This window comes from Panthera tigris, chromosome A2 (assembly GCF_018350195.1).
Source record: "Panthera tigris isolate Pti1 chromosome A2, P.tigris_Pti1_mat1.1, whole genome shotgun sequence".
Classification (NCBI taxonomy): Eukaryota; Metazoa; Chordata; class Mammalia; order Carnivora; family Felidae; genus Panthera; species Panthera tigris.
The window spans coordinates 39,878,992-39,903,801 of record NC_056661.1 but is presented as its reverse complement, the minus strand read 5'-3'; the positions used below and the strand labels follow the sequence as shown (position 1 = coordinate 39,903,801).

Below are 24,810 nucleotides of genomic sequence, written 5' to 3'. Positions count from 1 at the left end.
AGAAATCAACAGTCAGATGCTCAAGCGACTGAGCCATCCAAGGTGCCCATGCACTGATCCAGTAAACCCCCTTTTATGACTAAGTGGTATAAGCTGATGAGCTGAGACTCTAACTCTTGCAACAGAAAGTGTTCTGACCTATCCAGTAACAGTACCTCGTAGGCTTTTAGGAAGGTGAAATGAAATAATGCGTGGAAGTGCTTCATACAGCAGCATGGCATATTTTAAGTCTTCATTAAACATTAGTTATTACCATCATTGTTATTATTAAATAACTTGAAATGTATAGGAAGCCTTTATTTTTCTCTATTTCAAATCCATGATAAAAACAGGCTAGGCAGAGCAGTAAAAAGCATATTACTTCAAGTATCAGTACTCTATCTTACTGCAGATCAAATTTGAAGTTTTTGTACACTTTTTAAACTCTAAATGTTTCTTATAAAATGCCAATTTCCAATGTATTTCCAACTTCTCTTGTGTTTCTTCTAAGCCAGCAATTTGGGGGCCCGTGGGTAGTTCAGTCAGACTCTTGATTTCCACTCAGGTCATGATCCCAAGGTCGTGGGATTGAGCCCTGTGTCAAGCTCCAAGCTAAGCATGGAGCCTGCTTGAGAGTCTCTCTCTCTCTAAAAAGGAAAAAATAAAATAAAATAAAATAAAATAAAATAAAATAAAATAAAATAAAATAAAATAAAATAAAATAAGGCAGGAATTCCTAACAACCCATTCTCCCTGAGGGGTAAAATCTGATACTCGAACATCAGAGCTTGTTACTTTAAGGCTGGCAGCCAGACAGCTGAGGTCCTCGTGAGTCTCACCAAACTGGAGGGAGGAAAATGCAGAGCCTTTTCAAGCTCAACTGGAGACGCAGGCCCCTTGAATAGCAGCGACAGTGGACAAAATTCTGCATTTGGGTGCCCTGAGAACAACCTCCTAATTTCCATGCACATAAACGTGAACGCTTCACTCACCCTCCACTTTTCTGAGCTGGCAAACAATAGCTCCCTGCCCTTGAGGAGACATCAAAGCTACAGAGAGCCACTATTCCAGGCTTGACACTCTCCAGATCAACAGTCCAACTGCCCGAGAGGCAGTCAAAACGATCCTCCCTAATCTACTCCTTCAGCTTCTACTGAGGATCAGAAGACTGGGGTTGGTGTATTATTTTTTTTTAATGTTTATTTATGATAGAGAGAGAGAGAGAGAGAGAGAGAGAGAGAGAGAGAATGAACATGAGCAGAGGAGAGGCAGAGACAAGGGGACAGAGGATCCAGGACTCGAACTCACGAACCACAAGATCGTGACCTGAGCCGAAGGCAGATGCTTAACCAATTGAGCCACCCAGGTGCCCCTGTATTATTTATCACATATGAAAGCTGAGTCTTGATTTCCTCAATTCATAATCCAAGAAAAGCCTGCCCTAATCTGCATCTGAGCCCCAGCTCCCGTTTGCTGAGAGTTTCTTGCGTGCTACATACTGTGCCAGCATTCTACCTGTGATAGTTCATTTCATCATTGAACTTAGGAGAAAGCCATGATTTGCCAGGGAGGAATAATTCAAAGTTAGACTGCCAGTTAGCTGGGTCTAGTTAAGATTCAGTTCCTGACTAATAAACAACAGTGGACAATAACAGTACTTGGAACAATGAGTCATTTGTTGAGCAGCCACCATGAGCTAGCCCTGTGCTAGGTACTTTATGTACATTATTATTATCATTTTACCTCTTTGGACTTCAGTTTCCTTCCCCGTGAAAAGGGGTCGTGTTCTCCATTGTCTCTTACTTAATGTAAAGCTTGGATTCTAAATTGTACCGTGATGAATTTCTACTAGACCATTTCAGTCTGTCTGTTGCCAAAAGAGGTTGGGGGGGGGGGCATGGGCAAATGTCAAAACATCACCTTCATATATATCAAAGTCACTCTTTGCTGGCACAAAATCAAGGAGTCCCAATAAAGGCATCAAGTCAAGAAATTCCTCTTTCCAGGGGCAATTTTTAGAATTTCATGATCTGGAATAAATCAAGTGCTGGGGAAGATTTGGAAAGGAACACAAAAGGAATTTCCTCTTCAACAGAAATCTCTTATTTTCTCTTTTCTAAGAAATATTTTAAATGGTAGTAAAATATATAACATATATAATTCTTTTATTTTCTTGCAGTGAGATAATGTGAAGGGAGGTATCTCCAAAGGGAAAAACAAAATCTGTTGTCAAATTTTCTTCCAAAGAATCTCATCTGTGAATGTGTATGGGGATAAGAGTCACTATAGCTACTATTTACTGAACTTAGTGAAGGTGTTAAAAGCAGTAGCTACATATCGAAATTAGTCAGAACTCCTTGGTGGTAAGTGACAGAAACTCAACTCATGGATTCTAGGAAAGGGATGAAACAACATGGCCAGCAAGGGGCAGAAGCTGGCCTTGGGAACAACATTAGTCCTCGCCCCCCACCCCCATTGCTCTGTGTAGTTTCTGACTTCGGGTTCATGTACTCTCAGGGCACACCAGGTTTCTCCACATGGCAGAAACATGGCTGTCAATCCTGAATTTCATACCTTAGTCTTAGCCACTAGAAACAGTTTGCCATTATACTGTCTCTGCTCCAATTTTTTAAATCCCTAAGAAAGGGTCTAATTTGGCCCAAGAACCTATCTCTGAATCACCTGCCAACTGGGACAAGGTTGAAGGCACAAAATGGTTGCTCTATGGTGTGGTGGACATTCATTTCCTATGTGCTCCGTGCAACCATTCCCCTTTCTCTCCATCAACAGCAGCAGATTTTGATCTAAAGAACCATCTGGTTTGGGCAAGATGACTTTGGATAAAAATGCCAGAAACCTCAACTCCAAAGTATGTAACTAGAGGGCCCAAGACAGGGCAGGAGTCAGGATTCGCTGATTCTTGGACTCAGCGATGTCCTCAAGGATCCATATTCTCCTTTCTATTCTACTGCTCACAGTGATGGCTTCATCCTAAAGGTGCTGCTACAAGAATTATGGTAGTAACTAGGACTATTCATTTCCTTGTCCATATCTAGCACATGGAGTCTTTCATCTAATAATATAAAATACGTCTGTCGATTCGGTCAACTTGGGTCAGGTAACACCTGTGGACCAATAACCATTGCCAAGAAATGAATTTATTGAATGTTTCAGTCCTAGATACATGCAGTTCATACCATGAAAGTGGTGGGGCCTGGCGTAGACCATCTCCTGGAGGTATGTATGGTCCACCCACAAACTGCAAGGGGTGGGAGGAATGTAGGTTGGAGCCAATCATAAGATCTACCATATCACCTTCCCCAGGTGGTTTGGGTGGTCATGGCCTCATCTCTAACTCAGGTGTTGGGTTTTGCTCGGTTTCAGTCAAGTAGTCAATCCTATCCTACCCCTCCACTCCTTTCCAGTCCCTTCTCCATACCACAGGCATTTAAGCCAATCAAAGTCAATGAGATGTGAAAAAACTGGGGCTGGGGGAACCAAAAAATTCTCTCTCCCCAACAGGTAAGGGAAGGAAGCTATAATGGTCCAGGTAGTAATGTTTAGCTTAACACAGAGGCGGTTACATATGGAAATATGTATATGTGTAAATAAGTTGGCTAGTATTAACACATACATGTTTTGATCTGTCAGCTGTGAGGGTCTAAAAGAAATGGTATCCCAGTAGCAACTAGCATGCCTCATACCCAGATCTTGGTTTCTAATACCAGGCTCCAATAAAAGGAATCAGGGCCCTTTGAAGAAATGGCTGATTCAAAAAATGAAGCAGAAAAATATACAAGACGAGCCTGGGGCATCCTGTAGGGCCAGAGAGTAAGGAAATGCTCAAAAAACTAGAAATGAAAACAAAAACCAAAAACACACCGATGGGATTATGTCAAAGAAGAACAGAGGCCAACTGTAAGAGCTCCTGATGGCCAATAAAGAAACAATTCCAGCAACAAAATAGTCCTACTGGCTTGTAACTCAAAGTATAAAATAAATATCCACAGGCTCATAGTGATATAATGACTAAATACATTAATAAATGGAGGAGAAGAATCAAATCTCCCCTGCAGGACAATTTCAAATAATTTCTATAGATACTCTACCTTCAAGGAGGGAGAGAGAGCATCACTTCCCACTCTTCAGGTGTGTGGGCTGTGCAGAAACTTCCTTCTAAATTTCACAGTATGGAAAGGGAGTGGGGGGAAGGGCAAGCTGCCAGTAGAAAAACCTGAACAAACAAACACCACCTGTCCCAGGTGATGAAGGCCGATAATAGCAGTCATAAATCATGTCGATAGCGTATACACTTGATATGATGTGATGGAAATGGTACTTTACCTCTCGGCTATCCTCCCAATAACCCATAACTTAGTACTATAATGAGTAAAGCATTAGACACATTCCAATAGTGGGGCATCCTACAAAATATCTGACCTCGTCAAAACTCTCAAGGTCACCAAAAACAAGGAAAGTCTGAGAAACTGCCACAATAAAGAGGAGCCTAAGGACATATGACAACTACATGTCATGTGCTATCCTGGCTGGGATCCTGGAACAGAAAAGGGACATTCTATAAAAACTAAGGAAATGTAAAAAAAACGAAACACTAGTAATAATGTATACTATTAATTCATTAATTATAACAAATATACTACTGTAAGGTTTTAATGATGGAGGAAACTGGGTGCAGGGTATTGGGAAACCCTGTACTACTTTCTCAGTTTTTCTAAAAATCCCAAACTGCACTAACAATTAACATCTATTGGAGAGCCCATGTGGCTCAGTTGGTTAAATGTCCAACTCTTGATTTCTGCTCAGGTCATGATCTCAGGGTTCATGGGTTTGAGCCCTGCATAGGGCTCTGCACTGACAGCATGGAGCCTGCTTGGGATTTCTCTCTCCCTCTCTGCCCCTCCCCTGCTCATGCTCTGTCTCTCTCTGTCTCAAAAATAAGTAAAAACATTAAAAAGAAATAAACTTAAAAAAAATTTTTTTTAAGAAAAAAGAATCCCTCTCTTTTAAGGATTTTATAATTAAAGATCTTTATAATTAAAGATCCTCACTATGCTTCTCATTGTTCTTCACTATGAGATTATTTTGAACATTATTAAATATGTAATTTACTCATATAAGTAAAATCTTAGCATAGTGCTGGCACAAGGTGGGTGCTGAATTCATTCATTAGGTCATTTGACAAATATGTATTGAGTACCTGCTAGGAGATCACTCTGTTCTAGGTGGCAAGGTGCAGTGATCAATAAGACATGAAGTGTACATTGTAGGAAAGGAGCAAATAAAATAGAATGATCATGTAAAACGCATGCTATAAAACAACAACAACACGAACCAGGGTAAGGGTGTGGAGAATGATGGGAAGGGTCCTTTTTTCCAGAGCAGCTGGGAAGACCCGTCTGAGAAGAAAACACGAAAGCATAGTTTGAAAGAAGGGAGCTAGCAACCCAAGGATGTGAGCAAAGAATATTCCAGCACAGAGAACAAGTAAAAAGTGCTGAGGCAGGAATGAGCTGAGGGTGTCTGAAGGCTAGTGTAGCTGAAGCAGAGTGGTAGAAAATGATGTCAGAGACCTAAATGGGGCTGAAATCAGACAAGGGCTTGAAGGCCAGACTAAGAAACTGAATTTTCTCACAGTGACAAGAAGTCTGTCACCGAAGGGCTTTCACCAGCAAAAGACCTGATGTGGTCTGCCATCTTTAACATTATCCCAGCAGCTGTACAGAAAACAAACTGTAGAGGGTGCTAGAGTGGAGGGATGCCAACCCGATCCTGTGCTGCTGTGGAGGTCCACGTGTAAAAGATGGTGGTTAGAAGCCAGTGGTAAGCATGGCAGCAGTAGAAAAGGTGAGAGTGGGGGTATTTTTTTTTTTTTTTACTTTTTTTTGGGGTGGGGGGGGTTATTTAGTTTGAGAGAAAGAATGCATGTGCACAAGTGGGGGAGGAGGAGGGGGAGAGAATCCCAAGCAGGCTCTGCCCTTTCAGCACAGAACCCAACATGGGGTTCCATCTCACGAATCATGAGATCATGACCTGAGCCCAAATCAAGAGTTGGACACTTAACCGACTGAGCCCACCCAGGTGCCCCAAGAGGGGGCATATATTTTGAGATTGAACCAGAATGGCTTGCTGATCCATACAAGGCGGAATCATGGACCAATCCACAAAAATGAATGTGAACAGAATCAAGACTCAGCAGTACAGGATATCACAGACAGTACCTTCAACGTGTCGTGGGGCTACCAGACAATTATAGGATCGCCGCAGTGTTGGCATTTTTCTCTGTAACACCATGCTGCTTAAGTGAGACCTTTATTCAGGCTTGAACCCTCTGAGAAGACTTATCTCAGACACCAAAGGGAACCGCAGGAAATGGTGTCTCTTGACGAGCGAGTAAACACACTTCCTCTCACTGGGGCAGCCGGGGCAGCTGCCAAGTGTAACGTGTTTCTCTATTGTCTCCCCGCCCCCATCCCTCCCAAATTCTGGGAGGGCACCAACTCCTTTCACCACTGTACAATGAGTGCCTGGTCCAGAATATACGTGCAATAAACATTTGCTGAATGCAGAATAAAATGGCAGGGGACCTCTGCAGAGTTTAGAGTAGTGTAGAAACCATATTTTAAGAGAGAAAACAGCAATATCCAGGCTAGTGCAAGAATAAAAAGAATAAAGTTCAGGAGAGGGTTGAGATTGAGTAATCAGTAAGGGTTCTAGGCTACAGCCAATAAATGAGAAACTGATTTTGCAAGAGATGGCACACAGGGCCTAGCAATAGCCATTGTTGGGATTTCACAGCTAAACTGGATGATCTCATCACGGGATCATCAAATGTCAGAGCTGGAAGAGATCTTGGAAAACTTTTGGATTGATGTGCTCAGTTCACAGATGAGGAAATTAAGGTGAAATGGCTTGGGGACTAGAACCCAATTTTCTGGCCTCGAGATGCCAAATTCTTTTCTACATTGCACTGATTAGCAGTGCTATTCAACTGCATTTAGCATACGTAGGCCCACAGAGGAGGTTTTCAGAAGCAAACTGGAGAGACAGTCGGCTAAAGTTTACTCTCCAGTAAAATTCTTTTTGGAATTCATTTCCATGAAAACCAAATCATCCCTCATGAGCAACTCTTCCTCTTATCATTCAGTGAAAATAAGGTAGCCCATCGTGATTCTCTTTTTGACATGGCTGCCAGGAAGCTTAAAGCTAAATTTAATACTTAATCCTCATAACAATGGTGGCTCAGTTTTTGACAAACCGTGCTTATTTCCTCCTCCTTTTTATGACTTTTCATTTTTTATGATGATTTCAATGGCCTTATTATATATGTTTTTTTTTACTGAAAGTCACCTCAAATTCTCTATGGAAGTCAGCCAGGTATAAATCACGAATAAACCAAAACAAAAGGAAGATTTCATTTCACTTGTGTGCTTGGAACTGCTACTTAGATCGTGGTATCCATTTTCAGATCCCACCCCTGACCTAAAAGCTTAGACCTTACCTCCGGGCTTTATATTTATAGAGAGGAGAGGCCACCGCAGGACAGATTGCATACAAATGACTAGTTATAAAATTGTAGGGTCTGTCTGCTAACTAGGCAAGTCCCTGGAAACTTCTCTGAAATGAAAACAAGATGTGGAAGGAGAGGGCTATGTTTCCTGCGCTGACGTGGCAGAACTTCACTTCCAACAGTACCCTGGGGGAGGCAAGGCAGCCGGGTCCACGGATGGTCAGCAGGTGGTGGACTGTATCACATCCAACTGCAAGCTTGCTCTCATTACTCCCCAGGCCCGAGAAATGAGATCACGTAACCTTCATCTCTTCTGGATTCTAGCCACATAACGAGATTAAAGCACCCAATTTCTAAAAACACGAGGCTTTCTTTTCCCTCCCTAAGATGAAATTCCTTCTAAACCACAAAAATTTAACCCAAGCAGGATTAGGAAAGCAATAAAGGAGCCCATGCAGAGATCTTTCCTTTCGTTCCCTCAGTGTCTCAGAATCTTCTGTCGCCATTTCTGTCCAGGTAGTAAAAAAAAAAAAAAAAAAAAAGTTATTACGTCCCAGAAAATGTCAACTTCTCCAGAGGACACTAGACTTTCATCTTTATGCATTTGAGCTTGAGACTTCTGGTGGCTTTTTTGTTTTCCACTCTGCCCTGAGTTTTTAAATTTTGTTCTATATTCCTATGGTGTTGGCCATGACTTCCATGATGATATAAGAGATATGTTCAAAAAGAAAAATGGCTTCAGGAGCTACTGCTGCTCATGGAAATAGTCCTTTCCTAAAACATCCATCTGGATTCTGTTCATGATCTCTTCCTAGTCAGAGCCAATTTGTTCAAGATAGAGACAAGAAGATGCTGTCCCATGTTCCCAATACCTTGAAGAATGAGACCGCTATAAAAATCTATGATGTTTCTTTAGAAAAATCTCAGAAAAACTTACGAAACACAGGCAAGACTAGTTAGCATAGGACATCAGCATAGCAGGTAAGAATGTACGGGGCCCAGGCTGCCTGAATCTTCATCCTTATCTATCACACGTGATCTATGAACCTTGAACAGGCGGCTAAACTGTGTGCATTACCTTCCTTAACTGTAAAATGGGGATGATATTAGTGCCTACTTCATAGAGCAGGCTCTCAAACGCTGGTGTGTGTTAGAAACAATAGGAGGGCTTGTTAGAACACGGATTACTGACCTCATTCCAAGGGGTTCTGATTTCATGGGGCTAGGGTGGGGCCTGAGAATCTGCATTTCTAACAAGTCTCCAGGTGACACGGCTGCTGCTGGTTCAGACTGCGCTTTGAGAACCACTGTCATAGGGTTGCCGTGTAGTTGACATGGTTAATATATGCACGGTATATGTCAACAATGACTATCTTTACATACCCCTGTGAGCACTGTACCTGGCAAAAGGTTATTAGCTATGTTAAATGCTGTCAATTATTATTGATGTAAAAGTTGTACCATCCACTACAAATCATAATAAACTTGCAGTTGAACCTTAACATAATACATTCTAAGAAACCTCAGTTCCTAACAGATATAGCCTTAAAGTATGCATACATTCATAAAATGCCGTAAATGGCTCTAACGGCTTAAAAGCGACTCTGTAGATCATTGGGGGTTTTTTCCCCCTCTAAAACTTGTCACTATCCATCTGTACATTTATTATGAGGCAGAAGAGAAACAAAAGCTGACACAGCTACTTCTTGAGGTTTTGTGTCTTTTCTCTTCAGTAAAAGCGGCAAAACAGATTTAGTCATTACAGCCAAAAAGAATTCTTCAACTCATTTCAAGTAATTAAGGAGCCCAGCACACGCAGACGCAGCAACAGCAGTTACAAACATCACCAGCTTCCAAAGGGCAGAGGAAACAGACTCGCTGCAAGGGGATTGTTAAAAAGCTCTCCACAACAAAGGAAATGAACGCAAATCCCTAACCTGGGGGCGGTCCAGCAACCCTGAGGACAAAGATAAAACGCTCCGATGAAAAGCTGTGGCGGGTTAAACTCCACGCAGAGAAAGAGAATATCAAACATAATGTCAAAGGTTAAGATGTTTTGCTTGTAAGACACTTGGACCGTACTTACGTCTGAAACACAACGAGGAACAGGGAAACCGTCACTCTATTTTGCCCGTGCCACGCCACGCTCCTTCCAAGAAGAAAACTTTTTAATAAACTTAGGTCGAGTGCCTCTTCTGTTCTAAGCACAGGGCGATTCAAGGTTCAATGAGAGGCAGCTAGTCTTTGGTAAACATCTAACTTTTCCAACTCAGTTACATCTAAGTTTTTGGTATATATATATAAAAAAAAAAATCCTCCAGTGAAACATGAGAATTAGATAAAGCATTCTTGCATCGTGATGGCTTTTGAAAGATTAAACAAAGGGCGCACGTTTGCAAGAATGCAAACACACGCCTTGCCCTGACTGTTAAGAAATGTAATATATAAGCCACCCTCCCTGACACTTCTCTTTCAAAAATGTACGTGATCAACAGCACTGGGCTGTCAACAGGACTCCACGAAGGTGGCTCTTACTTTCCAGCGGAGCAAGAAACAGAAGTGGGCAGCCCGCGGGTGAACTTGGGAGTCCGTCCCTCCAGCCCAAAGCCTCCCCTGGACTTGGCACCGGCTGAGGGAGTGAGACACGGGTCCCAGAGGGGATTCTGGGGCTGCCACGACTCACCTCGCCAACTTCTCCAGGCTCGCGGCGCCCCGGCGGCCGGCTCGGGGGCGCGGACGCGGGGGCCGGCGCCGCCGAGCGCGCGGACCGGCCCCCGGGAAGGCGCCCGGGCCCGGGAGGCGCGCGGGGGCCGACGCGGGGTGGCGCTGCGGGGCGGACGCGGGGCGCGCGGGCGGCGCGGGGGGCTCGGCGCGGCTGGCGCGCAGAGACAGCAGCGCGAGCAGCAGCGCGGCCAGCGCGAGCAGGAGCAGCGCCGCCGCCTTGCTGCGGAGCTTCATGGTGCGGCGCGGCGGCGGCGGCCCCCGGGCGGCGCGGCCCCTCTGCGCATCGCTGCGCGCCGGGCGGCTGCGGCGGGGCCAGCGCAGTAGAGCGGGGCGGCCGCCTCCTCTGCCCGCCCGCCGGGGACTGGGGTCCGGGCGGCCGGCCGGCGGGCGGGCGACGAAGGAGGAGGAGGAGGAGGAGGGGGCGGGAGGGAAGGAGGAGGCGCGAGCGGGGCTCGAGGAGGAGCGGCCCGCGTCTACCGTACTGTGTGGAGTAGCCGCCCGTCCACCCACCCGGCAGCAGCCGGGAGACTGGCGCTTCGGATTCAGGTAGGGCAGCCTCAATACCTCTTCATTCATTCATTCATTCATTCATTCATTCATTCATTCTTTAATTCATCCTTCATCTACTCGCCCATCCATCCATCCATTCATTCCCTCCCTAACCATTCCATTTCCTCCCTCATTCGGTCACTCACTCACTTACCCTCCGGTTGCATCTCATTATTGTATGCATTCTCCCCATCATTTATTTTTATCCGTCTTTCCACACACCCGTGCACCTATTTATACACTTCCATTCAGGCAGGGGCATCTCTGTTCTGTTTGCCCAATGCAGGGCCTGGCACTTGGTGGATATCTGTTGGACCAAATCACTCCAGGTCCACGTAGTCTAAAGAAGTCATAGAAAAAATTTCAAAGTCTGGGTTTAAAATCTGACTCAGTCTCCTACTGGCTTAGTGATCCTGAGCAAGTGGCACAATTAGAACCTTCATGTCCTTACATGCAAACTGGGAATGATAATACTGCTCTCCACAGCGGCAGTATTATCATTAAATTTAAAAACACATTCAAAGAAACTAGCACAGTACCTGGCTCACAATAGGTGCCCAATAAAAGCTCTGTGATAATCACTACAATAAAACGTAGCTTATCATAAATATGTAAATGCAAATATTTTTTCTCTCTGACACAGATTTGAGATAGAGTAATAACTTTACCCCCAACGTACAAATAGAGTCTTGTGAGACCTTCACAGCTATAGTCACCAGATTAAGTTTTAGAACTTTCAAACTATTCTTTCAGGGCATCTCCAGTCACAAATCTGAAGCATTAGGACACAAAGTGTTATTCACTATGAACTGCCAGCCAATGTTCTATTAACTCTCTTTTCAGCATGGCCAAAGAAGATCAGTTATAACAATGTCTCTGAGTTTCTACCAGATTCCATGTTGACTTATAGATCATTAATTTTTTTAAAAAAAATTTTAACGTTTATTTATTTTTGAGAGAGAGAGACAGAGACAGAGCCTGAGTCGGGGAGGGACAGAGAGGGGGAGAGACAGAATCTGAATCAGGATCCAGGCTTCGAACTGTCAGCACAGAGCCTTATATGGGGCTCGAGCTCACGAGCTGTGAGATCATGACCCGAGCCGAAGTCGGCCGCCCAACCAACTGAGCCACTCAGGCACCCCATAAATCATTTCAAAGTCAATTATATTCCTGGGTAGCCTGGGTTGCTCAGTTAGTTTAACTCCCCACTTTAGCTCAGGTCATGATCTCACGGTTCGTGGGTTCAAGCCCTGCATCGGACTCTGTGCTGACAACTCAGAGCCTGGAGCCTGCTTCAGATTCTGTGTCTCCTTCTCACTCTCTGCCCCTCCCCCACTCACTCTCTGTCTCTCTCAAAAATAAACATTAATTTTTTTTTTCTTAAATTCAATTATATTCTGAATCATTCTTATATTAACATTATATTTTAATTATTTGGGATCCCATTGTATTTAAAATTTTAGGAATGAGAAGGTTTACTAACCTGGAAACTCTTCAAAGCAGGCACCACGGAAATGGCAGAGTGCAAGGTCAAGCATAGGCTACCATTGGTTCTCAATGAGGGTGAGGTACCATTCCAATAGGAGGCATCTGGAAATGTGAAAAGGATGTTTTGGGTTGTCACAATGATTGGCTGGTTCTACTGTCATATGCTAACCCTCTTACAATGCTCAGGACACAATAGCACAACAAGAATTGTCCTGGGCCAAGTGCCGACATGGACGCCTTGCAGAGAAATGCTGAGCTATGCTAAAGCTTGGTGTATAGGCCTTTCAGATTTAGAAATGGCCACCGTCATGTTGCTATGTGGCCCAGTGAAGCAAAAACTCCCATACTCTGTCTTACCGCCTCTCTTCTTCCTCAAGGAGGACACATACAACAAGGATAAAATTAGGCATAGGGACAATGAAGTAGCACCTGGGGTTTTAGCCTCAAACACCAAAATGGAACTTGGGATAATTATGCTTGACCAAACAGAGGACTTAATTTTCTTAAACTCTACTGACTTACCTCCTTCTTCTAAATCCATACTCAACTTTTGGATTTCACTGCTCTGATTGGCGGAGAAGTACAACTTCTGACATGAAAAAGGGGTTCCAGACTCCATATCTATCTATGGCTCACACAACTTCTCGCTTGGATGTTTAATGCACAAAATGCTTGTTTATTTGACCCCCACCCTCACTCCTGAAATCTGTTTCTCCTCCTGGAGTTTTGATATCTCTAGACACTTAGTTGCTCAAGCCAGAAATTAGGTGGCAGTCATCCTTGATTTCTCTGTTTCCCTCACCTCCTGCATTAGTTACCTATCATCTATTATTAGTTATTATTATCTGTTGTTCATAACAAACTGCTCCCAAATTTGGTAGCATAAGATAATGCACATACTATCTCATCATTTCTGTGTGTGAAGAATCCAGAACACCTTAGGTAGGTCCTCTGCTTCACAAACTCTCACAGGGCTGCAGTAACGTGTTGGCTCAGAACTGTGGTCTCATCTGAAGGTTCAACTGGGGAAGGATCCACTTCTAAGCTCCCGTACATGGTTGCTGGAAGAATCCAGTTTCTTTCTGGCCAATGAACTGAGAGTCTCTGTTCCTTGCTATCTTTTGGCCAGAAGATGCTCTCTGTTCCTTGTCGGGTGACCCTCTCTATCAGCAAAAGCCTAAGCCTGTAAGAAGAGTCAGAGGAAGGATGCAGCAATACAAAAGTCACAGTCTTTTATAACCTAATTTCAGAAGTGACGTTCTGTCACTCTGTCTTGTTCTTCTTGCTAGAAGCAAGTCATTAAATCTCATTCATACTCAAGAGGAGAAGATTACACAAGGGCTTGAATATCAGGAGGCCAGGATTATTTGGAGTCATTTTAGAAGGCTGCCTTTCTCACCTCCCATATCCAGAGAACGAGCAAATTCTGTCAAAGCTACTTCTAAAATATGATTGCCATCTGTCCAGCTCTCTCCTTCTGAATTGCCAATCATGATTGCCTGACAAGACCAAATGTTGATAAATTCTTAATAGCCTCATTCCTACCATATTCCATATAAATTGTGACAACTCCACTCCCCACCCCCCAGTCTCCACCCCTGTTACATGATGTGGCTATTTTACAGCCTACATGCAATAGCAATTACCTTCTAATTATTCTCCTTGTTTCTTCCCATGCCTTCTTCCAAGTTTTAAGACAGGAAGACTTTTTTTAAGAAACATAAATTGAATCTTATCTGTCCCCTGTTTAAAACTCTGCAGTGATTCTTCATGGTTCTTTGAATAAGTCTGAACTCCTTACCATAGCATCTAAATCCAGCATGATCTGGCCCCTGACTGCAGCTCCAGCTACATCCATCCTGGGGCTCCTTCCAGCTCCAGTGGCTTTCCATCAGGGCCTCTACCATTCCTGGCTTTTCCTTGCTTCAGTGTCTTTGTGCTTGCAGTTCCTTTTGCTGAATCCAGGCTCTGGAAGGCACTTCAATATTTAGATCTTGGCTTAAAGCCACCTCCTTAGCAAGACTATTGCGGACTTCCTTTTTTAAGGAGATAGTGTTCCTCCTATTACTATTTGCCCATTTTGTTTCCTATACAACACTTACTACCAATTGTATGTGTGTGTATACATACATAGACACACACACATACACATATATGAACACACACAGATACACATTACACATACATATATATATGTTTATATGTTTTCAAGTGATTATTTATGGACAGTAATATATATATATATATATATACATATATATGTATATATATGTATATACATATATATATATATATGTATATATATATATACATGCATATATTTTAAGAGAAGGAGAGAGAGAGATTGAGCAGGGGAGGGGGCAGAGGGAGAAAGAGAGAGAGAGAGAGAGAGAGCGAGAATCTTAAGCAGGCTCCACACTCAATGCAGAGACCAACATAAAGCTCAATCCTACTACCCTCACATCATGACTTGAGCTGAAATCAAAAGTTGAACACTCAACCGACTGAGCCACCCAGGCACCCCTAGCATATATAGTTCTTAATTGTATAACTGGATATACCACAAAAACCAAGATATAGAACTTTTCTAACATCTCGGAAGACTCTTTATGCCCTCTCCCAGGGGTTACATTCAAGGATAATAATTACTCTAGCTTCTATAATCCTAGATTAATTTTGTCTTCTCTTTGAAACATTATATAAATAGAACTATATGATATGTATGCTCATTCAACATATTGTCTGTGAGGTCAATTCATTTTTTCCATGTATCAGTTGGTTTGCTTGTATATATGTTGGTTTGCTTGATGGGTAATATTCCATTATATGAATATACCATAACTTATTATTTTTTATTCATTTTATTATTTTTATTTTATTCATTTTTACTATTGAGAAATTATTTCCAGCTATTATGAACATTTTGTACAAATCTACTGCTGGACATAAACACACATCTCTTTTGAGGATGTGTCCTAAAGTGGAATTTCTGGGTCATACGGTGGGCATTTATTTAGTTTTAGATGCTGCCAAATGGTTTCTGAAAATGGTTGTACCAATCTGCCCTCCCAATAGCACTCCAATTTACTCCACATACCCACCTATACTTGATCTTATGTGCTAATCCAGTTTTAGCCATGCTGGTGAGTGTGTAAAATCTTGTGTTACAGTTTGAATTCTCATTTCCCTTGAGCACCTTTTACATATTTGTTGACGATTTGGGTATCTTCTTTTGTGAAGTGCCTCTTTGGGTCTTTTGCTTATTTGGGGGTGGGGGTTAGGGCATTTGTCTCTTTCTTATTAATTTGTGGGAGTCCTTTACATATTATTACTATATTACTATATTACTTTTGTCAGATATACATTTTGCAAATAACTTGTCTCTATGTGGCTTTTCCCTCTTTTAATGGTATCTTTTGATAAAGAGAAGTTCTCAATTTAGTGAAGTCCAATTTTTCAATCTTTTCTTTTATGTTTGGTATACTTGGTGTTTTGTCTAACAAATGTTTGCCTTAGTCACAAAGAAATTATTTTATTTCATTCTAGTATATAGTTGTATGATCGTACTTTCTCTGATGATGGAAATGTTTTATGTCTACACTAAATGTTGTATATCTACACTATATTAATATGGTAGCCATTGGCCTCATGTGGCTATTGAACACTTAAAATGTAGCTACTATGATTGGGGAACTGAAATTTTGATAATTTTATATAAATAGTCATATTGGGCTAGTGGCTGCTATATTGCATACTACAGTTCTAGACACTTTATTGTTCTAGTTTCCACAAGTAGGTATACAACTCATTGTGGGTTATTTTTGTGTATGTGTGTTTGTGTAAAGTATAAGGTAAAGATCAGGATTATATTATTCTATATGGATACTTAATTGGCCCGCTTGTTGAAAAACCCATCTTCTCTCCCAGTGCATTCCCAATAACTTTTCATAAATCAGGTGAACAGACTGTAACAGAAATGAAGAATGCCTTTGATGGGCCCATCAGCAGACTAGACGCAGCTGAGGAAAGCATCTCTGAGCTTACAAACATGTCAATAGAGACTCCTAAAACTGAAAATAAGACTGAAGGAACAGACAACCAAGACATGTGGGATATCTACAAAAGGTGTAACACACATGTAGTGGGAATACCAGAAAGAGAACAAAAGAAAGAAAGAAGCAGAAGAAATTTTATAAGCAAAAATGACTGAGAATTTTCTCCAAATTCATGTCATAAAGCAAACCACAGGTCAAGGAAGCTCGGAGAACACCAAGCAAATAAAGGTCTGAAAGACTACACCTAGGAATATCATATTCAAGCTGCATAAAATCAAAGATAAAGAAAAAATTTTGAAAGAGGCCAGATATAAAGAAATGTTCTAACTATAGAAGAGCAAAGATAAGAATTATGTCCAACTTCTCCAAAACTTTGCAGGCAAAAAAAGAGTAAGTATAATACATAAAGATTTATAAGAAAAATTTACCAACCTAGAATTCTGTATCCTCATAAATTATCTTTCAAAGGTGAAGGAGAAACACTTTCTCAGAAAAACAAAAATTGGTAGAATTTGTTGCCAGATCTGTCATACAAGAAATGTTAAAAGAGTTTCTTCAGAAAGAAGGAAAACGTGGGCCCCTGGGTAGCTCAGTCAGTTAAGCTTCTCACGTTGACTCAAGTCATGACCTCGTGGTTTGTGAGTTCCAGCCCCGTGTTTGGATCTGTGCTGACAGCTCAGAGCCTGGAGCCTGCTTGGGATTCTGTGTCTTCCTCTCTCTTTGCCCCTCCCCCGTTCACACTCTGTCTCTCAATATAAATAAACGTTAAAAAAAATAAAAAAAATAAAGAAGAAAGAAAGAAAGAAGGAAAATGATATAGGTAAGAAAAAAAATCAGATCTACATAAAGAAAGGAAGAGCATCTTTGATGCTTAAAGAGGGAATAAGGTAAAATAAAAACTTTTTTTTCTTATTCTTTATTGATCTTAAAAAGGCCAGTTTGTTTAAAATAATAATAGCAATAATGTGTCTGATGCTTAGAGGTATGTATAAGTGACATGCATGGCAGCGATAATAAAAGGAATGGAAGGAGGGCATTAGAAATATTTTTTTACTGTAAGGTACTTACACTACTTGTGAGGCAGTATAGTGCTGTTTAAGAGCAGACTTGGATTAGTTGTAAATGTATATTGCAAATCCTATTTTTAGAAAGAAGTATAATTGATATGCTAAGGGAGGAGGGAAAATTTAATTATGTAATACACTTGACTAAAATCACAAAAAGCAGAAAGGGAAGAGAAAAAAAACAAGAATAAATGAAAAGTGCAATGAATCAAAAACAGTAACAAATAGAATACATTTTAATCAAACTATATCAATAACTGCTCTAAATATCAACTGTCTAAATACACTAAATAAAAGAGATTTTCAGTGTGAATCAAAAAACAAGACCCAACTGTATATTATATGTAAGAAACCCACTTTAAATACAAAGACATATAAAGATTAAAAGTTAAAGGATGGAAAAGCAAAGGGGTGGAGAAAGTTATACCATGCTAACACTCATCAAAAGAAAGCTGGAGTAGCTACATTAATTTCAAAAGAAGCAGATTTCAGAGGAAGAAAATTATCAGGGGTAAAGAAGGAAATTACATATTGATATACGGGTCAATTTTTTAAGAAGACATAACAATCCTTAATGTGTATTCATCCAAGAAAAGAGCATCAAAATACTCGAGGCAAAAACTGATAGCAATGCCACAAGTAGGTGAATCCGCTGCTATAGTTAGAGACTTGACTTTACCAGCAGTCTGTCAGATATGGACACATTCATCAGGCAAGAAATCATTAAAGACATAGCACTTTTGATCCATCTATAATTGACATCTATAAACTACTTCCTCCAACAAAAACAGAATACACACTGTTTTCAAGCTCACATGAAAGATTCACCAAGATAGACCACAGTCTGAGCTATCAAATGCACCTTAACAAAATTAAAAGAATATAAATTATTCAATGCCTGTTCTCAGAACGCAATGGAATTAAGCTAAAAATCAATACAAGAGGTAACTGAAAAACTCTAAAATACATGGAAATTAAACAACACACTTTTCCAAAACACACGGATGAAAGTAGAAATCTCAAGAGAAACTTTAAAATATTTTGAACTAGGGGCATGTAGGTGGCTCAGTCACTTGAACATCTGACTCCTGAGTTTGGCTTAGTCATGATCTCAGTGTCATGGGATTGAGCCCCGCATTCAGTTCTGCACTGAACATGGAGCCTACTTGAGATTCTGTCTCTCTCTCCCCATCTGCCCATCTCCCTTGCTCACAATACTCTCTAAAATTAAAACAAACTATATATATTTATATATATATAAATATATATAGTTCAAATATATATATATTCAAATATATTCAAATATATATATATATATATATATTTATTTGAACTAAGTGAAAATGGAAATACAACTTATCAAAATTTGTGGGATTCAGGGAAAGCAGGGCTTCGAGGGAAATTTATAGCATTTGATGCATATATTAGAAAAGAGAAAGGTGGAAAACCAATAATCTAAGATTCCACCTTAGGAATCTAAAAAAAGAAGAACAAATTATATCTAAAGTAAGATAAAAGAAATAATAAAAATTGGACCAAAAATCAATGAAATTAAAAGGTGCAAATCAACAGAGAAAATAAAACCAAAAGCTGTATCTTTGAAAAGACCAACAAAATAGATAAACTGCTAGCCAGACTAAGAAAAAGAAAAGACATAGATGACTCATATCAAAAATGAAAGATAAGGTATCACTACAATTTCCATGGATGGTTTAAAAGATAATGAAAGAATACTGTGAACAACTTTATGCCTGCAATTTGATAAACCAATTCCTTGTAAATAACAATCTAACACAACAACCACCAGAAGAAATACATGAACTGAAAAGGCCTATAGCTACTAAAGAAATCGAATCAATAATTAATAAACTTCCCCACTCCTAAACCCGATATTGCACTATAAACTAAGTAAAATATAAATTAAAAAATAATGATAATTAGTAAACTTCCAAAATTGAAAACACAAGGCCCAGGTGGATTCATGGATGAATTCTAACAAACACTGAAGGAAGAAAGTATGCCAGTTGTCTCTAAAATTCTTTCAGAAAATAGAAGCAGAGAGAATGCTTCCTTATTCTATCAGGCTAGCATTACCCTAATACCAGAATCAGAAAAAGACATGCAAGAAAACTATAGTCCAGTATCTCTCATGAACATAGATACAAAAATCCTCAAAAAAATTAACAAATCGAATCCAACAGTGTATAGGAAGATTTATACACTATGAACAAGTGAGATTTATTCCAGGTATAAAAGGGTGGGTTCAACATTAAAAAATCAACTAATGTAATTCATCATGTCAACAGGATTTAAAGAAAAAAATCACATCAAATGTCAATGGGTGCAGAAAAAATTCAACACCCATTCTTGAGAAAAACTCTCAGAAAACTAGAAATAAAGAGACTTTCCTCAACTTGATAAAGAACATTAACAGTAAACTACAGGTTACATTGTACTTAATGATGAGAACTTTTCCCACTAAGATCAGGAACAAGGCAAAGTTTTTCCCTCTTACCATTCTTTTCAACATCATACTGGAAGTCCTAGCTATTTCAATAAAACAAGAAAAGAAAATACAGGTATGCGGATTTGGAAAGAAGAAATGAAACTACTTTGTTTAAAGATTACATAATTGTCTATGCAGGAAATTCAAACGAATAGACAAAAACTCCTGAAATTAATAAGCAGTTATAGCAGGAATGCGAGATACAAGGTTAACATACAGAAGTCAGTCACTTTCCTACATACTAGCGTTGAACAAGTGGAATTTGAAATCTGTAAACACAATACCATGTATAATAAATAGCACCCTCCAAAGTGAAATACGTAAGTATAAATCTAACAAAATATGTGTCAGATCTGTATAAGGAAAGCTACAGAATTTGATGAAAAAATTCAGAGAACTAAATAAATGGAAAGATTCCATGTTCATGTGTAGGAAGGCTCAATGTTGTCAAGATATCAGATCTTCCCAATTTGATCTATAGATTAAATGCAATTCCAATCAGAATACCAGCAAGTTATTTTGTGGATACTGACAAACTGATTCAAAAGTTTATATGGAGAGGCAAAAGACTTACAATAACTTGTATAACATTGAAGGAGAAGAACCGAATTGGAAGACTGGTGCTACCTGACTTCAAGACTTACTATAAAGCTACAGTAATCAAGACATTGTGGTATTGGTAAAAGAATAGACAATAGACCAGTGGAACAGACTAGAGAGCCCAGAAATAGACCCCCATAAGTATAGTCAACTGATCTTCGACAAAGGAGCAAAGACAATACAATGAAGCAAGGATAGTCCCTTCAACAAATGTGCTGGAACAATAGGACATCCACATGCAAAAAAAAAAAAAAAAAAAAAAAAAATCTATACCTAAACCTTACAGTCTTCACAAAAGTTAACTCAAAATGGATCTTAGACCTAAATGTAAAATGCCAAACTATCAAACTCCTAGAACATAACATAGGAGAAAACCTAGATGACCTTGTATGTGAGAACACCAAAGGCACAATCTATGAAAGAAATAATTGATAAACGAGACTTCATTATAATAAAAAACTTCTGCTCTGCGAAAGACAATCTCAAGAGAACTGGAAGACAAACTACAGACTGGAAGAAAATAATCGCAATAGACAAAATAGATCATGGACTGTTATCCAAAATATACAAAGAACCTTTAAAACTCAACAATTTAAAAAAAAATCCCATTAAAAAATGTCATCCCAGAGCCTTGCATGGGGCTCAAACTCACAAATCTTGAAATCATGACCTGAGCCAAAACCAAGAGTGGGACACTTGACTGACTGAACCACCCAGGTGCCCCTAGAAGGTATTCTGTTAAGTGAAACAAGTCAGACAGAAAAAGACAAATACCACGTGGTTTCACTTATAGATGGAATCTAAAACTTAAAAGAAACAGACAAATAAACAAAGAAACAAACTGAAAACAGAAATAGACTCATAAATATGGAGAATAAACTAGTGGTTGCCAGAGGGGAGGAGGTGATGGGGATAGATGAAATAGGTGAAGATGATTAAGAGATACAAACTTCCAGTTATAACATAAGTAAGTAATGGTGAGGAAAAGTACAGCATACAGGATATAGTCAATATTGTGATAAGTTTGTATGGTGACAGATGGTAACTACACTTATTGTGGTGAACATTGTGTAAAGCACAGAATTGTGAAAACACTATGTTGTACACCTGAAAGTAATATAATATTGTATGTCAACTATACTACAATTAATAAGTAAAATTTAAAAAAAAGAATACCATAAAAATAAACCAAGTCCCCTCAAAGAGTGGCACCCTGATAGAAATCTAGAAAACAATCCATCTCACAGAAGATGGGGAAGATATAGCCTGTGTTGACTGTGTTCCTCAGATGAGGAAAATAATATGAGAATTTTTAACAACCCACTTTCACATAGGCTTCTGTGAGGCAAAATAATAATAATAATAATAACAACAACAATAATAATAACTAAGAATAAATTTAAAAAAGAAGAAGAAAAAGAAAACATCCAAGGAGAAATTTTAGGTTAAAACAACCAAAAAGTGGTAGATAGTCCAAGTTCCAAAAGCAAAAGCAAACTTTAATTGGCAAAACACACTTAAATCTTAGGTATGGTGGGCTGAAGAGTGATTCCTTAAAATTTATGTCTAGCCATAACCTCAGACTATGACTTATTTGGGAATAGGATCTTTGCAGATGTGATTAAGGATCCCAAGATGAATCACCTTGAATGTAGGGCGGGCCCGCAATCCAATGATTGGCAGACTTATCCTGGTAAGAAGAAGAGATGACACAGGGAAACACAGATACATGAAAGAAGAAGCCATGAAAATATGGAGGCAGAGATTGAAGTCATACTGACACAGCCAAGAGACGCTGTGAGCCACCAGAAATTGGAAGAGGCTAGGAAGGACTCTCCTCTGCACTTCCGAGAGAGCATGGCCCTGGTCACACCTTGATTTCAAATTCTCGACATCCTGAAGCCTCAGACAGTAAATTTCTGTTCCATAAGCCACCCAGTTTGTGGTAATTTGCTATGGTCACCCTAAGAAACGAATACACTAGGTTTCAGGAAATTCACACACATAAAATTCCAAGGAACTTGATTTCATCATCCCAAACTATAAAACACGCATATAAAATAAATTATGATAGGGGCGCCTGGGTGGCTCAGTCAGTTAAGCGTCCGACTTTGGCTCAGGTCATGATCTCATGGCTTGTGAGTTGTGAGTTCGAGCCCTGCTTCGGGCTCTGTGCTGACAGCTCAGAGCCTGGAGCCTCTTCAGATTCTGTGTCTTTCTCTCTTTCTCTGCCCCTCCCCACCTCACACTCTGTCTCTGTCTCTCAAAAATAAATAAACATTAAAAAATTAAAAAAAAATAAATTATGATAGAAAAAAAAGAATCAACATAAAGAACAAAATGTGGAGAACAATCTGTAAAAAGGACAGACATTGGAACGGTCACTGTGCAAAAGAACATAAGTATGTGCAATACCTTTTTTACAAGAGAGGTTATGGAAACTACATGTAGGTATAAGAGACTACCAAAAGGGAGAGGGAAGATTTGAAAATAAAAAAGTATAACTTCTAGTAATACAAAATTTTTAATAATAAAATTAGAAGCCCAACTTAAAAGTTAAATTGCATTTAAAATCTAACTGAAAAGAAAACTCAAAAAAAAGGAAGATGAATAAAAAAAGATAAGGAACTTACGAAAATGTAGTACAAAGAGATAAATAAATATAAAAACTTAAGTGTTTTTAAACTAAAGGAAGATAGATTTAAAAAAATGAAGATAAGGAACTGATGAAAATGTAGTATGAAGAGATAGATAAATATAAAAACTTAATAGGTTAAAAGACAAAAAGGATAGAGTGAGAATATTTACTATCCTTTTTTTTTTTTTTTTTTTTTTTAAGTAGACTTCACACCCAGCGAGAAGCCCGTGGTGGGGCTTGAACTCATGACCCTGAGATCAAGACTTGAGCTGAGATCAGGAGTCAGATGCTTAACTGACTGAACCACCCAGGCACCCCAATTTAATATACTTCTAATTAAACTTCCAGAAGCTAAGAATGGGGCAAAAGGGGGCAATGTTAAAAATGAAAGTGGCTGAGAATTTTATAGAACTGTAAAAAGGTACAAATCCTTAAATTGATAGAGCATAGTGAGTTGCAAACAGGATAAATGAAAAGAAACACAGGCCTATATATATTTCAACAAATACACAGAACATAAAGGAAAAACAAGGAAACTTCAATTTGCAGAAAGAAAAATCTGTGTACCTGCAAGGGAATGAAAGCCAGATTTCTCATCAGCCATAACATAGACAGAATATAATGACGTGATATTTTCAATGTGCTGAAGAAAAATGTATGAACCTGGACTTCTATGCCCTGAAGAATAGTCATTCAACTTAGAGGGCGTAAACATAAAAAATATTAAAAATATTAAATCAGTTGGGGAATTGGTTAATGGACTGAGGCTGGAAGAATTTTGAGGCACATGATAGAAAAATCTTAGATTTCTTTCAAGAGATTATTGGTAGAAATATGGATGTTTGAAATGTTGCTGGTAAGCGTTCACAAGCAAGTGAAAAGAGAAGGTGTATATTGTCTCAGGGAATACTTAAATCGTCATAAACAGAATGTTGATACAAATAAAAATGCTAAACAAACTGTTGATGAGGGCTCATGGGGAAATGAGAAACACATTACGGAAAAGTGGAGGAAAGGAGATCCTTAGACATAGTGTTAGAAGCTTAGGTGAATTGCGTCCCACAGTGACATGCAAAGTAGAATTTGTACTCGACGAACTCTGATACTTAGTGGAATGTTGAAGGTACGGACTGGTTTCTTCTGGCTGCATTTAGTAAAATGTGAGAGGTAAGAAATAAATTTAGGGAAGAACTGTTTGAAAAAAGGTGGAGGGGAACCAGGACTTTTGGGAAATTCTCAGCCTATCCACTTTGCAAGAAATAGAAAAATTTAGAAGATTCAGTGTAAGGAAACTATACTCGGGAGAGAAAGTCATGGATGTGGCTGGACAACATGTTGCTAGTACCTGGAAAGGAGCATATATATTTGGATATTCAACTGCACAGAGGGCTCTTCAAAGAGATTAGGTGTGTGACTCATGGATATCCTCAGTTGTCTCTGCAGAAGCCAAGCATGGAGATGATATTGTCCAGCAAAGACCTGTGTTTAATAGGATGAATTCTCACAACTCACATGAGAGACCCACATGGTTTTTGAGAACGTATCATCAGTAGAAACACTGCCAGCTCAGGCAGAAAGATAAGACTAAAGGAAAGAAGGCCATGGGACCCCCAACATTCTACAGGCAGTAAACGGGTTACTAAAATAACTCCACTGCAAACATGTGCTCTCATTTCAGA

At 39.7% G+C, this 24,810-nt stretch overlaps 1 protein-coding gene across 1 annotated transcript in view; it reads right to left on the bottom strand.

The window, feature by feature from the left end:
* Positions 1–10,465, bottom strand: part of GXYLT2 (glucoside xylosyltransferase 2) — a 93,632-nt gene extending 83,167 nt beyond the window's left edge. Inside the window, exon 1 of the mRNA XM_042977159.1 lies at positions 10,191–10,465. Within this exon, the coding sequence (XP_042833093.1) occupies positions 10,191–10,465 (275 nt within the window). The remainder of the gene's footprint in view (positions 1–10,190) is intronic.
* Between the last annotated feature and the right edge of the window lie 14,345 nt (positions 10,466–24,810).